The 23,824-nt window shown below is 50.1% G+C and overlaps 1 protein-coding gene across 3 annotated transcripts in view; it reads left to right on the top strand.

Annotated features, from left to right (window-relative positions):
* The window catches only part of DYNC2H1 (dynein cytoplasmic 2 heavy chain 1), a 324,861-nt gene continuing 301,037 nt past the window's right edge, over nucleotides 1-23,824 (top strand). For all 3 annotated transcript variants that reach the window (XM_083170072.1, XM_083170071.1, XM_083170070.1), the window contains exons 1-5: nucleotides 1-494; nucleotides 13,482-13,652; nucleotides 15,603-15,741; nucleotides 15,868-15,986; nucleotides 19,856-20,000. In XM_083170072.1, the coding sequence (XP_083026198.1) occupies nucleotides 294-494; nucleotides 13,482-13,652; nucleotides 15,603-15,741; nucleotides 15,868-15,986; nucleotides 19,856-20,000 (775 nt within the window). In that variant the 5' untranslated portion in view covers nucleotides 1-293. The remainder of the gene's footprint in view (nucleotides 495-13,481; nucleotides 13,653-15,602; nucleotides 15,742-15,867; nucleotides 15,987-19,855; nucleotides 20,001-23,824) is intronic.

The raw sequence follows: 23,824 nt of genomic DNA, 5'->3' as shown, positions 1-23,824 counted from the left end.
AACACCCGGCGGTTCGCTGGTCCTCCAGGGGTTCGGAGTCGGACCCTACTTTGTGCAACAAGTCAACTCTGTCCGCACTCTCTGCTGCTGCTGCCTCCCAGGCTCGCCTCTGACGCTTTACTCGCCTCTGCGCGTGTACCCGGCAGAAGAATGGGCACGCGCACGTCCTGGCGCGGCGGCCATCTTGGAGGAGTCGTTTTTCCAGAGGCCGCGTTGCCATGGCAGCCGCTGTATAGCAACCTCCTGACACTGACTGTAGTAGCGGCACCGGGGTGTTAGCGGAGTTGCTGGAGATGCTGGTCGGGGCTGGGGACGGGGACGGCGGCGGGGACCGGAGGAAGCGCTTCATCCTCAGTACTGTGCAGAACTACTTCGGGTTGCCCCCCGGAGAGGTGCCACCGGACTGCCCGGCGCTGGGACGCTTCTGTGATGATGGCAATGAGCTCCTGCTGTCTGCGAAGAAGGCCGGGGCCCGTGTGCTGCTCTCTAATCAGGTACTGAGCGGGGTGCGTGGTACCGGCATGGTACCCCCCAACACAGGACTTATGGTGCTACTCTCCCTCCCAACACAGGACTCATGGTGCTACTCTCCCCCCCCCCCCCCCCCCAACACAGGACACATGTTTCTAGCCCCCCTCCAACACAGGACTCTTGGGTGCTACACCCCCCCCCCAACACAGACACAGGTCTGTGTGCCCCCCCAAACACAGGACTCAGGGTGCTCGCCCCCAACACAGGACTCACGGTGCTACCCCCCCCCCCCCCCAACACAGGACTCGGGGTGCTACCCCCCCAACACAGGACTCGGGGTGCTCCCCCTCCCCCAGGGACGTGCGGTGAGGTTAGTGGATGGTGAGGCACTGGCTTGCTTGGACCCAGCGCCAATATGCTCTGTGGGGAGCTCTGAGTCCGGGTTGCTTCAGCGCTGAGAGGCAGGTGTGAGAGCTGCCGCCTGCATAAGCAGCAGAGACCGACAGAGCGGCTACTGCCTGTCAGTGCAGAAGCAACCTAGATCCGGCGCTCCCCACAAATAATTAGGCCCCATGGTGTCACAGATATGCTATCCTATAGGGTCTCTCAGCACATACCCTGAGCCAGCCCCGCCAAGTCTAGTGCAGCCCATAGGCAGCACATGGGCGATGCCCGGGCACAGAACGGCTGCTACAAGTGCAAATTACTAAATAGCAGAGCCTGGTGGCCACTATGACAGATAGCAAGGAGGTGGCATGGATGGAATCCTGGCAGGCTGACAGGGGTGACTGTCAGCAGGAATTCTAATTAGCAATATGGGTGTAGACTGACTGAGCATGCTAGTGACAATGTGGAAAAGACTGTCACTGTCTGCTTTAAGGGGTACATTGAGGCAGTCTGCTGTCCCTGCTGTGCTATAACCTAATGGCCACATTCTGGCTGGGGACACAGTAGTTAAGTTGCCATCTCCAGCCAGTCGCCTCTCTCCTTGTGGCTCCTTGTCACACTGCCTGTCCCCTCACTCACTGGAGGTTTTCTGTGCAGCTCCACCACCTCCACGGTTTGAGAATAAATTGTGGGTACTGCACTAAGACAGAGTTTCAGCAGCTCAATAAGGAATATGGCAAATTAATAAAGAGAATGAGCGCTAATTGGGGAAAAGGATAGGGTAAAGAGAAAGTGAAGTTGAAAAGCGTGGAAAAACACCTGAAAATAAAATCAACCTTTACAGCTCTATTAAGTATATTGAAACAGTCCGTGAGGCTGCTGTGCTGACCCTACCTCTAAGTAACAGGGAGCGGGATGCTGAAGGCAGAGATCGGCATCCTGCGGTTGTTAGCAGAAGCTAACACGGTTTGTTGGTCACTGCTCCCGCCATCTCCCACACGACGCTGTCGCTGTGTCTGATCCCCGTCCCAGCTGCTCCTCTCTGCCGTATGGTTTCGCCCTGCGCTCTTCTACGTCCACCGTAAAAACCCGGCTGAGGCTGCTGCGCTCGCTGAGCAGGGAGCAGGTGACATGACCAATGTCTGTAGAAACGGCACCTGTAGAGGTGCCTCAGTGACAGCCATGGACGTGCTTTCTGCATATATGAAAGCACGCCCCTGTCACTGAGGCAGATGTGATTGCCCAATCACATCTGCCTCAGCGACAGGGGCGTACTTTCATATACGCAGAAAGCACGTCCCTGTCACTGAGGCACCTCTACAGGTGCCGTTTCTACAGCTTTTTTGAATGGGCTTTTACAGCCCGGCGCTCGGATCCGCCCACTGCCCGCCCCCTGTTTTGGACCCATAACATTGGCAGCAGGAGGCACCGCTCTCGGTGCCTCCTAAGCCAGTAAAAAAAAAGGGGGGGAGGTAAAAATGTATAATAATAAAAAGCATACACTTATGACAAATAATATGTGTCATAAGTATTTGTTTTGTATCATTTTGCTCATTAATGACAGGGGAGGCACTGCCTCCCCTGACTGCACGTCCCTGCCCTCCCCCCAACACAGGACTCGGCGTGCTCCCCCCCAACACAGGACTCGGGGTGCTACTCAGCTACTCCATCCCCCTTCACCCCCTCCAACACAGGATGCTACTCCGCCACCCCTCAACACATGACTCAGGGTACTAATCCACTCCTCTGCCCCAACACAGGACTCATGGTGCTACTACACCAAAACACCGGACTCAGGGCCGTACTACCCCCCCCCCCCCCCAACACAGGACTCATTGTGCATTTTTTTTCTCCACCTTATCCCCCCTCCCCCTAACACTGGGCTCAGTGCCCACACTAGCTGAAGCCTCAAGTAATTACTGCCCCCACCCAAAGACTTATGGTACAAATACCCCAGCTTTTCCACATCAGTCCCATCCCCAATCTTCCCACAGTGTATTGATGATACCCTAACCTAACACAAGGCTCAGTGCATCTCCATCCCCAGTCTCATTATGTAATAGCCATACCTTGTACCCTATTCTTCAGCTCCCCAATACGTCTCTCAAATCAAGGTGCATTGCTGTGTGGAACATGGAGTTGATTCGTAACCGTATCAGCTATCAAATTCCTATTCTGGTAAAGGACTAGAGATCAGGGATCCCAACAGGAAACTTGCATTTGTGCCTGTTTGAGGGCCTAGACCTGCTGGGTCCTCAATCATCTGCTCGCAAGAAGCACCAGGGTTTATGACGGCTGCTTCTGATTCGTCTAATCTGTTAAAGAGAAAAAAAAAACAACACAAACTTGTCAACCTTCTGTACCGCCATGTTTTTCTACTGTTGTACAATCAAGATTTTATTGTACTGAGAACTTGTTGAAAATATCACAGTGCAATATCGTCTGTGCAAATGTGAGTAAAAGTGTTCCACAACTCTGTGACACAGACGGACTGATCGAAGCCGACGCTTCCGTCATACCCCTTTGTGAACGGCCAGTTACCATCAGACGTCCTGTCAGTCAACTGCCGGCCACTTTATGTTTATGATCCATATGCATTTTCTGTCGCTATTCTGTCTCGTGCATGTGCACGACCAACCATACCCATGCGCATTCATTCGATAATCGATCGATCTGAAAATTTTCTGATCAGCCATCAACTCTGAATCAGGCACTCTGTGTTTTTTATGGGTGTGGTATGATCTATCAAATTGCATCAGGTCTACTTGAGAATGTTGATATGGTCATGTAAACCATAATGATATGTTGACCTGTAAAGATGTTGGCTACAGCGGCTCCTGGGTCCAGGTGGTCATGTGAATGTGACTTCTGGGTGAGACCAGCGATCCTTCACCTTTTCTAATCTCTACCCCAAACCAGGGTTGCCTACCCTCCTGGAATGGCCTGGAGGCTCCCGAAAATCAGGTCCCCTCCCAGCCCCCGGTAAGTGGGCAACCCTTCTTTATACCACCAGAACCCCACAAATCTCCCTGGCCAGAGCAGTAAATTTCTGTGATTTGTGGCTTTTCTGGGGGCGGGGGGGAATGCACATTGCACCACTTAGCCACGCCCCCTCCCAGAAGACCTGTGGGTACTTGTGTAGTTTCACGGTGGCAGCCTACCCTACGTTTGAAGCTACGTTATCAGCGTAGCCCAACGGCTGCCTTACTTGTGTAGTTTCACGGCGGTAGCCTAAGCTACGTTGTGAGCGTAGCCCAACGGCTGCCTAGTGTAGTAAGCGTAGTGTCTCATTAGCATAGTCACCGTATAGTCCCCGGGAGCTGCAGCTCTGTCCCCGGCGTTCCTGGCAAGCCTAGTGAGCGCCTCTCACACAGCGCCGGCTCCCGCATGATCCCCTCTCCACTGGCGGATGCCGGCGGAGAGGGGATCATGCGGGCGCCGGCGGAGAGGCGCTCCATCTGTCTGAGACGCAGGAGCATCTGAGATGCTTGTGCGTCTCAGTAAGTATTGCGGCAGGGTATGCCAACCCTGCCGACAAGGTATGGGGTTCGGTAGCGTGTGCGTCTTCTGCACAAAGGGGGGGTGCGGTGTGCAAGTGCGTCTCATGCACAAGCTGAACGCGTCCTCTCGACCTGTTCATACCCCCACTCTCCATGTCGGCGTGGAGTTGATTTTATAAAGTGTGGCGAGCGCAGCGAGGGGACGCGGATTACTTGATGTGTATTCCGTGTCCACTCGCGGGGCTCGCTGCGCTCGCCACACTTTATAGAATCACCTGCACGCCGACGTGGATAGTGGGGGTATTAACAAGTTGGGAGGACATGTACTGTGTCCCCTCGTGAGGCTCGCTGCGCTCGCCACGCTTTGTGCTGGCGTGGATAGTGGGGGTGTTTCAGGAACACATTCACACCTGTCATGTCAGGCAGGTTAAAATGGTCAATGGATCCCACACAATGTAATAAGCTCTGACTGACTACGCTAAGTGCGTAACGCTGACTGACTACGCTAACTTTGTAACGCTGACTGACTACGCTAACTACGTAAGCTCCGGCTAGCCACAAACGGGTGGGAACACAATGCTGATACTGACAGGGACACCTGACTGACTCGGAGAGGAGATTTTAAATGTATGCAACCCTGCCCCAAACTCTCCCTCAAGCACAGTAGTTCCCAAACTTTCTTGAATCCTGGCACCCCAAAGTATCAGCATTTTTATTTCATGGGAACCCAAAGGCCAAAAAATGTCTTAGATTTTATTGGCCTTAGGGATACACCAATAGACATAGAAGTCTGTCAAATCCCAGATAGCACAAAAGAAGATGAGCTGTGCAGCAAAAGCAAACTCCTTCTTTAATGGACGAAACCATGTGCACTGCAGGTGGGGCTGATGCAACATGTGCAGAGAGCGTTACATTTGGAGAAGTTATTTTGTTTCTGTGCAAAGTAAATATTGACTGCTTTATTTTTACACTAATTTAGATTTCAGTTTGAACACACCCCACCCAAATCTAATGGTGTGTACACACGGTGAGATTCCCTTGCTATTCAACTTAATGGTGCCCACACACGCACCGATTTCAGTGCTATGCGTTTTTGGCTGTACAATGGTTCTTTACAATTTTTCTGCCAGAATTAAGCATGACCCGATGTGATGGTTATTTCTTTATCGTCCACTAGGGGGCACAGGAGTTCACGCTGGGTATGAGAGGTGAGGTAGCAGAGCGTGCACCAAAGGGTTACAGAAATGTACCCAGCATGCTCCCTGCCTCCCTTCTCCCTCATATCCCGCCCCCTGACCCTGGGTCACCAGTTTTTTCTTTGGTGCTCAGGCAGACTGAGCGGCGCCATTTTTTTCTCGGCTGTTAGTACAGCCAGGGTTACTGAGCTGCCGCAGCGACTGCTCTTTTAGTGAGTGTCAGCGGCGCAGCTCCTACACCTGGAGACGGAGACGGCAGCGCTGGCAATTGGGCTGGGGTCTTCCGTCGCGGGGTCTTCACTCCGGAGGCTCCCGCAGCTGCGCCCCGTCCTGGGACAGGTAAGCAGCGGTTCCCTGTGTGCAGGGGACCGCGTCTAGCAGCAGATCCCCCCCGTTTTGTGGGAGTCAGCGGGGGGGCAGGCGGTGTGGGTCTGGCGTAGCCACCCTTCCACTAGACCACCAGGGACTTTTATTCAGGTGTGTCCCGGGAGGTTGATGCCTGAGGGGGTTAATGGGATGTCCTGAGGTCCCTCCCCCAACCCTGGGAAGTGCTGAGTGCTACCTCTCACAGCCCCAGGTGTTCCAGCTCCTCCTTTAAAAAGCCTAATCAGCAGCCATTCTGGCACATGCTGGGTATAGAGACAGGAGGCTGCTGGAATTCTCCCTTACACCTTGCTCCTGGAGCCTGGTTTGGTATAGTATTCTCCTCTCCTGCTACTGGCTGGATTGTTGAGCCCTGCTATTGTCTCCTTTCCTGTGTACAGACAGGCCAATCTTGTCTATTACAGGTGAAAGGAGTTGTCACCATACAGAGTTTGTGTGTTGCATAATCTCTGTCTCCTATTCAGCTTGCTGAACTGTGATATATTTGCCCTTTACAAATTGCTTTGCTAAGGCTTTTTGTGTGAAAGGCTGCAAGTGTGTGGTGCCCCTGGGCCTTTCCTATATAGGGACACTTGCTTATTCTGTGTCTGGTAGTAACTGCTGGTGTTTGTTTGTTTGCTCGGTCAGTATGCCTAAGGCGAAGAGCAAGGAGGCTCCTTCTTCAATGCAGCGTACCTGTAGAGACTGTTCGGATGTACTGTCTCAAGAAGAGGAGGAGGTTTGTTCCAGGTGTATCACGGTGGAAGCAAACCCGTTACCTCTGCCTCCTACCCAGCAGGAACCGGCCTGGGCCTCGACGTTGACTCAGGTAATGACACAGCTTATTGACCGCTTGTCCGCACCAGCTCCCCCTGCGCCCCTGCCCCCTGTCGCTAATACCAGTGGTGGGGCAGCTCAGGCTTATGTAGAACCCCCATGGTTGCAGTCCTTTGCACAGTCTGTGCAGGGGTTATCGGCTAGTTTGGCGGACAGGGGGTCCAGGCGGCAGCCTAGGCACAGGAGTCCTGTGCAGGATTCTCACGATTCCGATTCGGACTCGGCTGCAGGGGGGTCTACGGATACTTCAGATCACGGATCCACTGTGGCTGACGACACTTTGTCCTCAGCAGAGGTAGACTCATTGGTGCGGGAGGTCAGGGCAGTCCTCCAGTTGGAGGAGGAGGCCCCTGCTCCTAGTAGCAAGGTCCCGCTGTTTAAGCGGCCTAAGAAGGTGTTGGCTCAGTTTCCACCTTCGGCCCATATGGAAGATTTATTGGAAACAGCATGGGCTCAGCCGGCTAAAAGGTTCCAGCTTCCTAAGCGCCTTACTTCTTTCTATCCGGTCCCTCCCTCAGAGAGGGCTAAGTGGGAGAAGCCTCCCCCGGTGGATGCTCATGTGGCTAGGCTGGTGCGCTCTTCAGTGCTGCCCATTCCGGATTCTTCTTCCTTAAAAGACCCGTCGGATAGGAAGTTGGAAAATTTCCTTAAAACTGCTTATTCACAGGTGGGCGCAGTCACGCGTCCCTCTCTTGCAGCAGCATGGGTTGCCAAGGCAGTTTCTGAATGGGCGGGCATGTTGGAGTCGGGATTGTCCGATGGTTCTAGTCGCAAATCTCTCCTGGGCCACGTACAGAATATACAAAAAGCTAGTTTGTATTTGGGGGAGGCTGCTCTGGACTCGGGAGTCCTGGCTTCTAAGGCTTCCGCAGCCACTATTGCTGCCAGACGTGTTTTGTGGCTTAGGTCCTGGCGAGCGGATAACAATTCCAAGAGGGCTTTGGAGGCTCTCCCCTTTCAGGGGGATACCCTGTTTGGTCCAGAGTTGGACAAAATTGTGACTACCCTGGCGGCCTCTAAGACTGCATTTTTGCCTTCAGCAGCGCCTCCCCGGCAGAAGTCGACGTTTCGGTCCTTTCGGACCCAGGGTAAGGCCAGAGGTCAATCTGCTGCCAGATTTGCCTCGGCCTCCAAAACAGCCAAACCCCGCACCAAGCAGCCCTGGGCTACCAGACGCCCAGCGGCCAAGCAGACTGACAAGCCTGCAGCCTGACGGGGCGAGGCCCCACCCGGGGGATCCCAGGGTGGGGGGCCGTCTCCTGTCCTTTGCGCCGACGTGGTGCGACACCGCGACGGATGCTTGGGTCAGGGAGGTGGTCTCCAGGGGTTATGCCCTTACGTTCCGGGTTCCCCCTCCTCAGCGTTATTTTCGCACGGGTCTTCCAAGGGACCCAGCGAAACAACTGGCGCTACAGTTTTCCATCCGATCCCTTTTAGACTCGAACGTTATTGTTCCAGTTCCTCAGGAACAGAGGGGGCAGGGGTTCTACTCCACTCTGTTTCTGATCGACAAGCCGGACGGTTCTCACAGACCGATTCTCAATCTGAAGTCGCTCAATGTGTTTTTGCGGGTGCCGAAGTTTCGTATGGAGTCCCTTCGGTCCATTATTCTATCCCTGGAACCGGGGGACTTCATGGCCTCGCTCGATATCCAGGACGCGTACCTCCACGTTCCCATCCGGCTGGACCATCAGCGGTTTTTGAGGTTCGCCATCCAGGAGGACCACTTTCAGTTCAGGGCTTTGGCCTTCGGACTGTCCACGGCTCCCAGGGTGTTCACCAAGGTGATGGCAGTTATGTCGGCTCACTTGCACCGTCTGGGGGTTCGATTGATCCCGTACCTGGACGATCTTCTGATTGTGGCGAATTCCCCAGACCTATTGCAGAATCATCTGCAATTGGCGATTACGCTTCTATCATCTCACGGCTGGAAGATAAACTGGAAAAAATCATTTCTGACTCCTTCTCAAAGGATGGTCCACTTGGGCGCTCTGCTGGACACTCAGCTCCAGAGGGTTTTTCTGCCGGAGAGCAAGATCCACTCTCTACAGAAAAAGATTCTCTCCCTGCTCAGTCACAGAAGGGTCTCTGTGCACAGTTGCATGGTGGTGTTGGGCTCTATGGTCGCTTCATTCGACATGGTGGAGTATGCACAGTACCATTCGCGACAGCTTCAGCTGTGTGTTCTAGCCCAATGGTCAGGAGATCATTCTCGTCTGAAGAGTCAGTTGATCACGTTATCTCCGGAGGTCCGCCTGTCTCTCACTTGGTGGTTGAAGGCGGACAACTTATCCCAGGGTCGTCCATTTTGGATTCCATCTTGGATTCTAATAACCACGGATGCCAGCCTTCGGGGCTGGGGTGCGGTTTGCAACTCTCAGTCGGTTCAGGGTCGTTGGACAGCACAGGAGAGTCACCTGCCTATCAATGTCCTGGAGTTGAGAGCAATTCTTCGGGCTCTTCAGGCCTTAGAATCTCTCATTCAAGGCTGCCCGGTAAAAGTCCAGACCGACAACGCCACAGCCGTGGCCTATGTCAACAGGCAGGGCGGGACACGCAGCAAAGGAGCAATGAAGGAGGTGTCCAGAATCTTCAGGTGGGCGGAGAGACGGCTTCCCGCAATCTCCGCAGTCTTCATCCCAGGGGTTCTCAATTGGGAAGCGGACTATCTGAGTCGGCAGGACATCAACACCGGAGAATGGGAACTTCATCCAGAAGTGTTCCAGTGGCTGACATCCCAATGGGGAGTGCCGGAAATAGATCTGTTGGCGTCCAGGCACAATTACAAAGTTCCTCGGTACGGCTCTCGGACAAGGGACCCCGGAGCTTTCCTGGTAGACGCTCTCACGGCACCGTGGCCGTTTCGTCTGGTGTATGCATTCCCTCCATTTCAGCTTCTTCTTCGTCTTCTACGCAAGTTCAAGAAGGAAGGGGGGATGATGATTCTAGTGGCCCCAGATTGGCCCCGTCGAGGTTGGTATGCCGACCTAAGAAATCTGTCAGTGGCGTCTCCTCTGAGACTGCCTCTACGTCCAGACCTCATTTTTCAGGGTCCGCTCCACCACCCGGACCTGAGCCGCCTGGCTTTGACGGGCTGGCTATTGAGGTATCCCTCTTAAGGGATAAAGGATTTTCACCGGAGGTCATTCATACTATGGTGCGTGCTAGAAAGCCTTCGTCAGCACGGATTTATTACAGAGTGTGGAGGACCTATTTTGATTGGTGTTCGTCTAGAGGTTTTCAGCCTAGACGTTTTCGTTTGTCCCGCCTGCTGGAGTTTCTTCAGGCGGGCTTAAATTTAGGTTTACGCCTTTCCTCTTTAAAGGTACAAGTGTCTGCCTTGTCAATTTTGTTTCAAAGGAAGTTGGCGTTCATGTCAGATGTAAAAACTTTTTTTCAAGGGGTTCTTCATCTGCAGCCTCCGGTAAGCCCACCGGTGGCTACATGGGATCTTGCTTTAGTTCTCAGAGCTCTTCAGGCAGCTCCTTTTGAACCTTTGGAGGAGGTGGATTTGAAGTGGCTGTCCTGGAAGGTGGCCTTCCTCCTGGCTATCTCTTCGGCTAGAAGGGTTTCCGACCTTAGTGCATTGTCTTGTAGGCCCCCCTTTCTGGTGTTTCACCCAGACAGGGCGGTCCTACGTACCAAGCTAGATTTTCTTCCTAAGGTCGTGTCAAAATTCCACCTCAACCAGGAGATTGTAGTTCCTTCTTTTCCTGGTTCATCAGAAGCAGAGGCTTCTCTGGATGTAGTCCGTGCGTTGCAGATTTACCTTCGCAGGACTAAGGCGACTCGTAAGTCGGATTCTCTTTTTCTTTTGTATGAGGCAAGGAAGCGAGGTTGGCCTGCTTCCAAGCAATCCTTGGCGAGATGGCTCAGGTCAGTCATTCGTCAAGCGTATCTTTCAGCGCAGTTGGTTCCCCCGGAGGGGGTTACGGCACACTCTACCAGGTCTGTGGGTACATCCTGGGCCGCTAGTCGAGGGGCCTCGGCAGAACAACTCTGCAAGGCAGCGACTTGGTCTTCTTCCCACACGTTTATCAAATTCTATGCGTTTGATACCTTTGCATCGGCTGATGCACAGTTTGGTAGACATGTGCTTTCCGCAGTCCAGGAGCGTCCCCCACCCGTGAGGGGACAGCTTTAGGACGTCCCAGCGTGAACTCCTGTGCCCCCTAGTGGACGATAAAGAAAATAGGATTTATGGTCTTACCTTGATAAATCCCTTTCTTTGAGTCCATAGGGGGCACAGGACGCCCTCCCAGACGCACCTGGTAGCGGGGCTTCCTATATGGGGAAGTTCCATGGCTTTGGCCTTGTATGCTATGTGTGTGTGTTTGCTCTTCCTTCTTCTCTGCTCCGCTCCTGCCTTGGGCTTGCTAACGAAACTGGTGACCCAGGGTCAGGGGGCGGGATATGAGGGAGAAGGGAGGCAGGGAGCATGCTGGGTACATTTCTGTAACCCTTTGGTGCACGCTCTGCTACCTCACCTCTCATACCCAGCGTGAACTCCTGTGCCCCCTATGGACTCAAAGAAAGGGATTTATCAAGGTAAGACCATAAATCCTATTTTTGCTGTCTGCGATGCGATGCTGTGCGATTTAAGCACATTTTTTCACTGGCTTTTTCTGACCTTTATTTTGTTCGAGTTCACATGTTTTAAACCTGCAATAAAGTTGTTGATAACAATTTGTATGTAATTATTCCCCCCCCCCCCCCCCCCCCCAAAAAAAAAACCCATCGTATAGCATTGGCTCGTATGCCTGTATAATGCTGAGCCCGATGCTATGCGATAATGTCCAAAAAAGTACCTGCTGCACATACTTTTTTGGACATCTAAAATCGGCCCCCGGGAACGCTCATAGCACAGCATCGCGTCGCACACGCCGCACGAATTCACCCCGATAATTGTACGCACGATGCGTTTTGTACTTTAAAAGTACAAAACGCGTTCTAAAATCGGTGCGTGTGTGGGCTGCATTAGATTCGTGTGCTATACAATTCTTGCTAACTCTGTACTTTTTACATTTTACATACAATTCATACAATCTGCACTATATAGTCATTGCTGCCCTGTCTATCTGGGTTTCGATTTGTGCTGTCACAGGAGGGCGCATCGGGATTGCAAGGTAAAAAACCTGTGCGATCTGCATGCGATTTTGACTATATAGTCAAAATCTCATGCTGGATTGTACCTGTGTGTACACAGCATAAAACTCTCTGTGCACATGTTACATCAGCCCCACCTGCATTGCACATGGTTTTGTTCATTAATGAACCAGAATCACCCCTAATGTCTGGGCCTCTCTGTGCACTGTCAGGCTGCTAAAGCATATAGCTATTAACTACTAAAAGATGCTAAATAAATAAGACATTCATTCTGATTGGTTGGCCCATAGCAACATCCCATCTGAAATAGATCTCCCATCTTAGTAAATAATCCCCTACATCTCTAATACATTCCTCCTAATTTGGTGCAGCTGTAATAAGGCACTTATTTGTGCGCCTAAAATGAGGGGGTGTGGCCTCATGGAAATGCCACAAGCGCGGGCCATGCTCCCATTTTCATCACTAGCGGTCATAAATGGAGAGCTGCTGGCCATGTCACTTAGTCCTTTTGTCCAGGCAAATAGACAATGGGGCAGATGTATTATAGCAGCGCTTATCGCGCCGCTATAATACTTCCTGCTTCCCCTCATTAGCGAGGCAAAGCAGGAAGGAAGACCGACCAGATGTATTAGCGCTCCCCCGCTTCGGCAGACAAGATGTTAACTCCCCCCTCCGGCGATGTCCCCTCCTGGAGATAGAGCATCAGTTTACACTGATGCGCTGTCTCCTGTCCCCCGGCCGCCTGCACTGGGCATGCGCGGGATCTCGCTACTCGCGCGAGATCCCCAGCACAGCTGACAGCAGGGACAGCGCTGTCCCTGCTTTTTAGATAGGGCTTCGCCAGCCTGATGCTGGCCAAGCCAAAAACGGCAGCGATGCTGACCGTTCATACATTCGGCCTGCTATAATTTAGATAGCAGCGCCGACATGGACAGGGGCGCATAGCGCCTCTGTCCTGTACCGCACGCTGGCTGCTTCATACATGGGGGAGAAGCGGTATCAGTGCACATAACGTGCGCTGATACCCCTTCTCCCCATAACGACCCTTCATACATCTGCCCCAATGTGTGCATGCAAATAGGACATTGTGGCCAGTGGATGGAACAGGGGACAGTGCCTGAAAAACGAGATGGTGGGGATGGATGCTAATACAGGTACACCGTTGATTTCCCGGCACCTTGATTAATCTGGACACATCTGGTGCTATGGCTGTGGGAGGGTTTAGAGTGGCAGCGGGAGGGGCAGGGAGTCACACTGCAGCACGGGGGGGGGGGAGGTGCACTGTAGCGGCTGTGCTGTTGGGGTCAGACTGCAGGATTGTGGGTTAAGGAGACGGCTTCAGGTTGACATGGCTGCAGAGAGTGCAAGGGAAGACATGCTGCAGTGGGGCAATCATGCTGCGGGGGATACCACCTATAATCCAGCAAAATTGATTATCCGGCACACATCTGGAACCGAGGGTGCCGGATTATCGGTGGTGTAACTGTGTGTGATAAATTGGAAACATTTCTCAATTCTACATGTTTCTGATTCCCATCGCAGCAGTGACTGTATGTGCTTAGGTGTAAACTCAGACGTTACATGTCAGTGCCCCCGGATGACTGTCCTTTCTCTGTGTTAGGTTGAGCCTGGTGATACAAAGGAGAAGGCCCTCGTGTTCTTTAAGATAAGACCAGAAGCCATCACGGAGAATAACCTTCATGACAATATATTGGTTTCCTCAATGCTGGATTCTCCTATCAACACTCTGTACCAGGCAGTGCGGCAGATCTATGCTCCGATGTTGCTGAAGGTGAGTGTGAGCGCAGTATAATTGTACTGGGGCTGTGGAGATATGATGAGACCAGAGGGTTATTCTCATTTGTTCGGTCCTCCGTGCATACACATGGAGGACTGATGTTGTGCGTCTGCGCAGGCGCGTTTCCATTACCATTACCATATGGGAACGCCCGGCTTCGCTGGGTTTTCTCATGGTAATGAGGCTATTTCACTGCTGTGCCAGCGTGCACGCATAGGAAAGTGACTTAAAAGTCACTTTTATATGCATGCACGCACCACATCTTTCGATGGTCGCCGACCATCGAAAAATGGTATACGAATGGATGTTTATGCAAAACATCCATTCGCAGCCTGTGCGGGCGAACCCACACTTGGAGAGGGGGGGCGGGTGGGCGCCGCACTGAGTAAGCCAGGACTCACTCAGCGATGTGAAGGCCGTGGGGAGAAGGAGGCCGCTGATGGTGTCAATGGCAGGAGAACGCCTGCCTTTTCTAAGGCCACCCAGAATATGCCGGCGGCACACCCGCAAATGCCTGCAGAGTGTCAATCAGCCTATGTGCAGAGAGCACTGCGCGGTCTTCTGATAATTGCTTGGGCTGCAAATTTGCAGCCCAGTGAATGGGTCTGAATGAGGCCCAATGTGGCAGTGTCCTCCACCCAATAAACACTATTCAGCAATTCAGAGACATTCATTTTACACCTTTATTACAGCAGCTGCATAACACAGGATGGAAATCCAACTGAGAAGCGGGGTTTTCATATTCACTTACTGCCCGCACCCCCAGGGCAAGTCTGATCTTTCCTAAAAATGTTTTTACATAAAGCCAGCAGGACTTGCTCTGGCATCCCATTGGTCCACCCGACCTAAGGCGGGCCGGGCAATTTGCATATGGGAACACCCAGCGTTTCCTGGGTGTTCCCATTCAAATTGCCCGGTGATGCAGGTGAGGGGGGCGGGCAGCTGATGTCAGCGGATGTCAGCTGCCCGCGCTGTCGTCGCACAGGGCGCCAGCAGGTCTGAGACACCATAGTGGTGTCTCAGATCTGATAGCGCTGAAGATCTGAGCCCTTGGTGGACTTGCAAGGCTGCGAGTCAACCAGAATAAGGGCCTAGGTGTGAGGGTGTTTGTGTGATTTCCCCATTTCCGAGGCAAAATACATCTCCCAGCAGTCCCTTGCCTTCCTGAATGTTTTCTTTTAATTGGATACCGCAGTTATCGGGAGCACACATACCTCCGGTGATCTAAAATTTGGCGTGAGCTCCGCAAGTCTTTTTGCAGGGAAATGATTGATCCTGCAGTACTGGAATCTGCGCTTTAGAGCAATTGATCAATTGTTTCTTCATTACTTGCTTATCAATAGATGTGCCTATTGAGTGGAACAAAACAGCTGCCCATACACTGGCAGATAAAGTAACCCAGTGCTGGCTGTCAAATCTGGGTACAACATTGATAAGCAATTGAGATGGAGCATACATAGGACCCATCGATTGTGGTATTCTTCCATATCATGGATAACTGCCACCAGATTCCCATGTACCTGATTGGGGAAGGTCATTGGTTTGGGTCCATGTTTGCCTAACCCTATGACCACACTATCTGTCCAAATAAAAGCAGGTGGGATTATTCCTTCACCCAGTGGTGGAACATACTGCCCCATAGACTCTTATGCTGTTTTTGCATTCAGAATTATGCCCTTCTCTGTGCCAGGAGAATGTGTTGTACCTTTACCCGGTTGGGAATGATATGTGCATCACTGGTTCCCTTTGGGTCGGCCGGGCCCGTTAGTAGTAGGTGCATTGCCAGATGATTATCCCATGATTACAGACCTGGGAATTCATATCTGGAACATAGACCTGGAGTAGGACAAGGAAACACGTAGTAATCCATATTACGGAGATAGTGATTTTGCAGGGATGGAATGTGGTTTATAACTATCTCTCCCTGTATTCTGTCTGGCTAAGGATGAGAAGTGGAGTAAGCAGTTCGACCCTAAGCTGCAGGCCTTGCTGAGTGACCTGGAGGCTGGACTGGGCAGTGTGCTGCGGAGCGCTGTGTCCATCGGAAGGGGCTCCAAGTCCGGTGGAGAAGAGGATTTGCAAGGTTTGTGAATGAGAACAGGCTGAATATTTTTGAACTTATGGATGATAATATTTATGGCTTTGAGAAGGTTATTGAAATATTATAAATGAGCACAAAAGTACGACCTGCCTTTATTATGTCTTCTAGGTATTATAACCCCCACTGATGAGTTTCAGTTCTGGGCAGAAGTTGCAGAAAGCCGGAGTAAATCCAGCATCAGAGAGAGAGCAATCCATTTCATCAGCTTGTTTCAAACAATCGAAAAAGTGAGTCGATTTGTGTTACGTGTTCTGTTTCTGTACTGTGTGTGCTGTACCCAGGTGTATTATGGGTGAAAGTGGTTCTCAACGCCTGAGCTGAACATACTTGTTAAATCATGTAGAGTAGTGGTTCTTAAACTCAGTCCTCGGGACCCCACACAATTCACGTTTTCCAGGTCACCCGACAGCTGCACTCATTACGGACTGACACATTTGAAAAGATCCACAGGTGGAGCTAATTATTTCACTTGTGATTCTGGGAGGAGACCCGCAAAACATGCACTGTGTGGGGTCCTTAAGGACCGACTTTGAGAACCTGTGATGTAGAGCATATGGCTTTAATAAGTAGGGTGTATGCCTATGTACTCGCACAGTGATTCCCAAACCTTTTTGAATTCCGGCACGCTGGAGTATCAGTATTTATATCACGTAACCTCTAGGACAACAGTTTATTATTGAGAACTTCTGGGGGGTGGGGGGGGTGGGGGGTTTGAAACTAAGTAAATAGTGTTTACCTGTCATCCTTAGGGTCAGATGTGTGGTGAGGGACATGCATTGCTTCTTTTTGTCCACATAGTTTACAACTGGATGCCCCAGTATTCTTTTTGCCTATTAAATTGACCAGAAATGTTTTCGATTGGTCGTGGACCCCCATCCCAGGTCACCCCTGCAATTGTGCTGAGGCACTAGAAGCACTTTGTATTGGACAGATCTTATTACTTGGGTATTGTCCCAAAGACATTACAATGAAAGGCCGACATTCGTGTTTCCTTCCAATTGTAGATGACTTGATGACCTGCTCTACACAATGCAGGTATGACTTTCCCAAGCCCAGTATCCCGAATACCCCATTCCATGACTGCAAGTCAACATCTATTGACTCAGTGTCTGGCTGGTGTTACCGATGGGTTTAAATTTAAGGAGACCCAGATGGGTGGATTCCCAGAAAAGTACTTCAACAAATCATTATAATATTAAAATATGAATTTATTAAAAGTATACTTAGCGGTTATTATCAGCAGAATTTCCAATACAGCATACACATCAGCAAACTCAGGAGCCCCGCCCTCTGCGACAAGAGGCTGAGTTGGTTTAAATTCTTCCTAGCACTTCTGCAGTCAGTGTTTCATCCAAGAATGAGGCTTCTTTACACTGACAAGAGTCCTGGCCCTATAGTCCACAGAACTCCTAAACAAGCTGTTTCATAGGTGCCAAGTCCAGACGGCAACATTATAATACATGTACAGGGATTATATTTATGTATATATTCCCTTCGGGTTGAGATCATTTGGTCTACACTCTACAGCATGATGTTCGACATGGGTCTAGGTCGACAGGTCATTACTTTGACAGGTCAAAAGGTCGACATGTCAACACAGTCGACATGGACACTGTTTAAAGTGCACTGCATCCCCTCTCATCGCTCGCTGCGCTCGGCACACTATATTATACCCCTTTTACACCGCCGAAAAATCCGGGTCAGCGGCGGGTCAGACCCGGATCCGCGGCGGTGTAAATGGGGGGTATCCGTTTCCATTTACACGGGTCCTCTACCCAGGTCCTGACCTGGGTAGAACACGGATAGGACCCGTGTAAATGTCGGTGTAAATGGTCCCGCTGCGGGTGCAGGCACCCGCAGCGGGTCCACAGCGTGCAGCGCTGGGGAAGATGTTCCCAGCTGCTGCGGGAGGAGGGGGGTCCCTGCGGCTGCTGAGGAGAGGGGGGTACCTGTCAGCCTGCTGTGCTGGGGGTACGGGGGTGCTAGGGGTGCTGGGGGTACCTGTCCTGCCTGCGGTCGGATCTCAGCGGAGAAGATGATGTGCGCCGCTGCTGTATCACCCCCCCCGCATCCGGCAGCCGGTCCCTGCGGCGTATGGAGTGTCAGTATCGGCGGTCCCTCCAGCGCATAGGAACTAGTACTAGTTCCCATGCGCCAGAGGGACCCCCGCCACTGACACTCCATACGCCGCACGCCGCAGGGACCGTCTGCCGGGGAGGGGGGGAGGGTGGTACAGCAACGGCGCACATCATCTTCTCCGCTGAGATCCGACCGCAGACAGGACAGGTACCTTCAGCACCCCTTGCACCCCCCAGCACCCCGGTACCCCCAGGTACACCAAGCACAGCAGGCAGGACAGGTACCCTCCGGCACCCCCAGCACCTTAAAAAAAAAAAAAAAAAAAAAAACACTTAACCTGGGTCAGCCCTGATATATATATATATATATTATATTTCTATATATTATATATTTCTATATATATATATATATATATATATATATATATATATATATATATATATATATATATATATATATATATATATTTCTATATATATATATATATATATTTTTCTATAAATATATATATAAAATATTATTTAAGGCAGGGCTGACCCAGGTTCAGTGTAAATGGTGCAGACCCAGGTCCGACCCAGGTCAAAGTGCTGTGTAAATGGGGTATAAAGCAGGGTCAGACCCTGGATACTCCAGCATTCAAAGACCAGGGTCCGACCAGGGTTTTTGGTGTAAAAGGGGTATTATTCTCCTACCACGCCCTAGTGGATGGTAGGGCATGAAATACTGCCTGTCGGCACATGTCGGCTCAAACAACAGTGAAAAACCCCATGTAGACCTTTTGACTGTTGACCTAGACACTGTCGAACTAACAACCTGTTGAACTAATGACCTTTCGACCTAGAACCATGTCTACCTTTTCCCATGTCGGCCTAATGGTCGACTTAATGACAGTCGACCATCATGCTGTATCATTCTTGTCCTACCACCATTTATATTCTTATGACAAACACCCACTATACTTCTAAAGATTATATTGTATATCAAAGCAATAATATATACATTTATAGTATATTCCTACCAAGTTATATTACAACCCTTTCTGACATAGAATTACATTGTCAGTATACAACCTGACATAGAATGATTAACTACTGTGTCAGCATAGGTACGTGTGAAGCTTGTTTAACTGAAGCTAATGCAAAAACAACCTGAAATCACTCAAATCAGACTAATGAAATATACTGTACTGTATATATTTTATATTTTTATCAGTCCTGCTACAGCTGGTAATATCAATCACAATAGGGGTTAATATTCATTAGTCCTATCAGGCCCAATATCCCATCTAAAGGGACGGGAGATCACAGGGCGATGTACAATTTATGTTTGTTTTCACACTGATCATGCTTATTAAGGTCTGGTTTGGCCAAGTATAGCGGCTAAACATGACCAAACTAATGGCTGCGCTGTGAAAAGTCCAGTTTGAGTGTTCAAACAAGTGACTTTGACAAAAACAATTCAATTCATACCTTCTTTGTGTACATTGTATTATGTACTGTAATATGTACTTTGTGTACTGCAGTGTAAAGTAAAAGGTGCCCATACACTAGTAAGATTTATCTGCAGATCTGGCTGGTTGGAACAAAAACATGGTTATGGATGAGTGACAGTTTGTCAGTTTCCCAGCATTTCCATGCAAATGGTCAACTGTCATTTGCTCTCATCCATAACCATGTTTTTGCTCCAACCAGCCAGATCTGAAGATAAATCTGCGTGTGTATGGCCACCTTAAGCCCCGAGTTTGAGTCTTCTATAACTGAGTGAGTGACAAAGGCAGGATGGTAGGTGCCCACAGTCTGCAGTTACTGGTACCAACCAGGTGGAAAATGGGGATAAGGTGATTCTACAATTTAACAATATAATGACCTAAAACTGTCATTATGACACTGTTGGACCCTGTTTTGGAATATTAGGGAACCTTTCGAATCTCCTTATGTTGCCGAATTAAGAATCCTTTGTTGACCATTTTCTTCTATCTTGCCATTGGTCATCTATAAAATTTATATTGTCTTTGCAGTATTACAATAGCTTGGATCACCTCCCATTGGCTGACGTTGTGGAACTTGTAGAAACTACGAAGGACACGGTGGATGATGTGTGGAGACAGACGGAGCATGACCCCTACCCTGAGCACCGCATGAAGCAGCTGCTGGAGATTATTGGTAGGAGTTATCAGGGACGCTCTAGATTCCTGGCCATGTGGATCAATAAACTTGTGCAACCTAGAACCCAGAGTCCCTCTTTTCTTATATTTTGCAGTATTTTTTTATTATTATTCTTTTACAAAGATAACAATATACGGTACTTGTTATCTAGCACGGCGCCACCGATTTTAATCTTATGTCGGGTCTATCAGATTGGGTCGCATCGCATGCGACCCGATCGCATGTGATGTGATCAGACCCGTTTTTTAATTGTACAGCCACCCTGATGGGTAATTACTATGTGAAATGCCCCCCCATTGTTAATGTCACCCCACTATCAACGCCAACCCGAAGCGCAGCGAGCCCGCGAGGGGCGGCGGTAGGCGTCCTCCGACCTTTTCATACCCCCACTATCCACATCGGCCTGGAGTTGATTATATATAGTGTGGCGAGCGCAGCGAGCACAGAGCCCAAAGCGCGGCGAGCGTACGCGGATTACTTCACATGTATTCCGCTGCGCTCGCCACACTATCTAAAATCAACTCCAGGCCGACGTGGATAGTGGGGGTATGAAAAGGTCGGAGGACACGTACTGCCGCCGGGCGCCGTGCTAGGAAACAAGTACCCAATATACTTACATCAGAAATAACCTCCTGACCAGGAGGTTTATGAACTATTAGGGAGAGTTAGGGGTTTATTTACTAAGATGGGATTTCTATTGAAGATGGGATGTAGCCCCTAGCAACCAATCAGATTCTACTTATTTATTTTGCATCTTCTAGAAGATAATAGATGGAATCTTGGTTGTCCATCCCATCTTCAGAGGAAATTTCATCTTAGTAAATTTCCCCTTTGGAGTAAAGGTGCCCTGTAGGCAAAAGCAGGGGGGGGTTCTGGTTGCCTCCTCTTGGCAAATGCCTTAAATTATGACAATAGCATTGGTATATAATATCCTCAATAGAGCTGCCACCACCTCATGCAGTGTAAGGGACAGAGCGGAGCTGCTGCACATGCCCAGTGTACCAGCTTCTTCTACCACATTTACTGCATGTGTGGATCTGAGCCCTCATGCAGTACATCCCAATGGATCACAGAGCAGCTGCCAGGAAGACGAGACAGGAGCCGTACCATGAAGTGGGAGATTGTGAGCTTAGAAAGTGCAGGACTGGTTCTATTATGTTTGTGTATTTATTTGTTATGATATGTTTAACCTTTTTCCTGACCACTTATCTTATTTAAATGTTTGAAACAGCTTATACTATAGACCAATGGTCCTCAAACTGGGATGCAGTTAAAATCCCAGCATTCAGAATCCCGACCGCCGGAATCCCGATCGCCGAAATCCCGACCGCCGAAATCCCGACACATTCTCCCTCCGTGGGTGTCCACGACACCCCTGGAAGGAGAATAAATGAGTGTGCCGAGCGTAGCGAGGCACCGGGCCCGCTGCGTTACGAGCGCAGCGAGCCCGCAAGGGGGGGCGATCCACGTCCCCCCCTTGTCGGGATTTTGGCTGTCAGGATTCCGGCGTCTGGATTCTGAATGCCGGGATCCCGACCGCCGGGATTCAGTACTGAATCCCTCAAACTATTTTGCTCTGGGACCCCATCAGACAATAAAAATAATTGCAGGACCCCAGTAAGTGATTGCAGAAGGTCATCACATCACATGTGTAGTCAGCAGACAGCACATACATGGCAGCATTGTGGAGGCACAAAATGATGAGAAGTCTAAAATAACAATTCAACAGATTTTTCAGTCTCTCCTTCATCAGAAATCTCATCAGCCTGATGGTCAGCATGAGTCGTGCCCCCATGCTGAGAAGGTCGGGACCCACTTTGGGGTCAGGACCCACAGTTTGATAACCGCTGCTATAGACCATATGTAATGTTAAATATTAATGCTGTATTCCGTACAGCATCCAATGTATAAAAAGACAAATTTTCAGAGATGTTTCCACTCCCCCAAACTCCCGTACTTACTCCAATGCGCCGCACTGCCACTAATACACTGTACAATTATTGTATGCAATTTGGACTAGATCGCATCGCATTGCAAAACATATGCAATCCAAATTGCTTACAATAATTGTACAGTGTATGGGCACCTTTAGGCAGCGGGTGTTAGGTTTAGGTGGCAGGGTACAGGGGTGAGTTTAGGAACTAGCTGGGAGGGTTAGGGTCAGGCTGGGGGTATGGATAAGGTTAGGAAGCTGCAGTCAGTTACTGTGCCATTTGAACAACTTCTATATCATCTCACAATTGAAATACCATTTTAAGGTACTATATACTGTATTCTGCTAAATGTAATCACAGGGAATAAGCCCAGTCCAGATCACACCCATTGTCATCACTACAGACTGAGCAATTCCGTAACGAGTACCAGGCGCTAATATCAGAACCCTGATTGTGACAGTAACTCTTCTTGGCCATCCTGGTGATGCGGCCTGTAGCAATATGTGTTTGTTTTGGAGTTATACACCTATGTGAGCTGGCTTCCCCCTCACCAGTGTAGAGATGGGCAAAACGGATCTTTTCGCGGACCCGGGTCGACCTGGGTCGGTCAGTGAAAAGATCTAGATCCTTTGGGCGGCTCTGCGGCTCAGTTTGTGTAAAAAAGACAGTTATTTATGGTTTGAGTTAGTGTACCATACCTCCCAACATGACCCTTTCCAGGAGGGACACAATGCTCTGTTTCTGGACTTCCCTCTTAATGTTTGATTGTTATTACCTGTGTGGAAACACCTTTCTTACCCATTTACCTGTTTAGAACAGGTAATAGCAATCATTCGTTAAGAGGGAAGTCCAGAAACAGAGCAAAGTCGTAGGTCAGAGATGGGGAACCTTTGGCCCTCCAGCTGTTGTTGGACTACACATCCCAGCATGCCCTGCTACAATTTGCTATTTGGCCATGATAACACTGTTGCAGGGAATGCTGGGATGTGTAGTCCAACAACAGCTGGGGCCAAAAGTTCTCTAACCCTGACCTAGGTGGTGCACTTAACATAGATAGTCGCTTGGTCGACTGATCTAGGTCGACATTAGGTCAACAACACTAGATCGACATGCTGAAAGGTCGACGTGGAACAAGATCGACATGGTTATAGGTCAACATGAGGAAGGTCGACAGGTCATAAGGTCGACATGGGGATTTTCACTGTTTTTTGAGCCGACATGTGCCGACAGGCGGTATTTCATGCCCTACCTTCCACTAGGGCATGGAGTGAGATTATAATAGTGTGGCGAGCGAAGTGAGACACTGTGCCCAAAGCATTGCGAGCGATGCGAGGGTCCGATTCTCACTTCCAACTGTGTCCATGTCAACTGTGTTGACATTCGGGTCAAAAAACAGCGAAAACCCCATGTCGACCTTATGACCTTCCTCATGTCATCCTAACGTCCATGTCTACCTTTTCCCATGTCAACCTTTTCCCATGTCGACCTTTCTGCATGTCGACCTAGTGACTGTCTGACCAACGCTTGTCTGACGAACAATCCAGTTCCCAGGACCTGGGTAGAAGTCCCGTGTAAAGGGACACGGCGTGTCCCATTTACACTGCCGCTGACAGGGGTCTGACCCGCTGAAGACCCGGGGTTTTGCAGCGGTGTAAAAGGGGTATTAATTTGCTCGTTGCCAAGGGAGACTAAATTTGCTCATTGCCGAGCCCCCCCTCCCCCCCCCAAATGAAAGTTAAAAGAAGGCCCCCTCCCCCTCCAAATTAAAGTTAAATGTACTACACAGCCCAGCAAACAGAGATCTAGTAAAAAAAAAAAAACACATGTGCACTGCCTAATTTATGTCTGTGTGTTCATACTTCTACTACACACCTTTCTGTGATACTA

The sequence above is a fragment of the Crinia signifera genome, chromosome 2, assembly GCF_055691185.1.
Source record: "Crinia signifera chromosome 2, ASM5569118v1, whole genome shotgun sequence".
Lineage (NCBI taxonomy): Eukaryota > Metazoa > Chordata > Amphibia > Anura > Myobatrachidae > Crinia > Crinia signifera.
The sequence above is the reverse complement of the archived record's forward strand: the minus strand, read 5'-3'. Positions and strand labels throughout refer to the sequence as shown.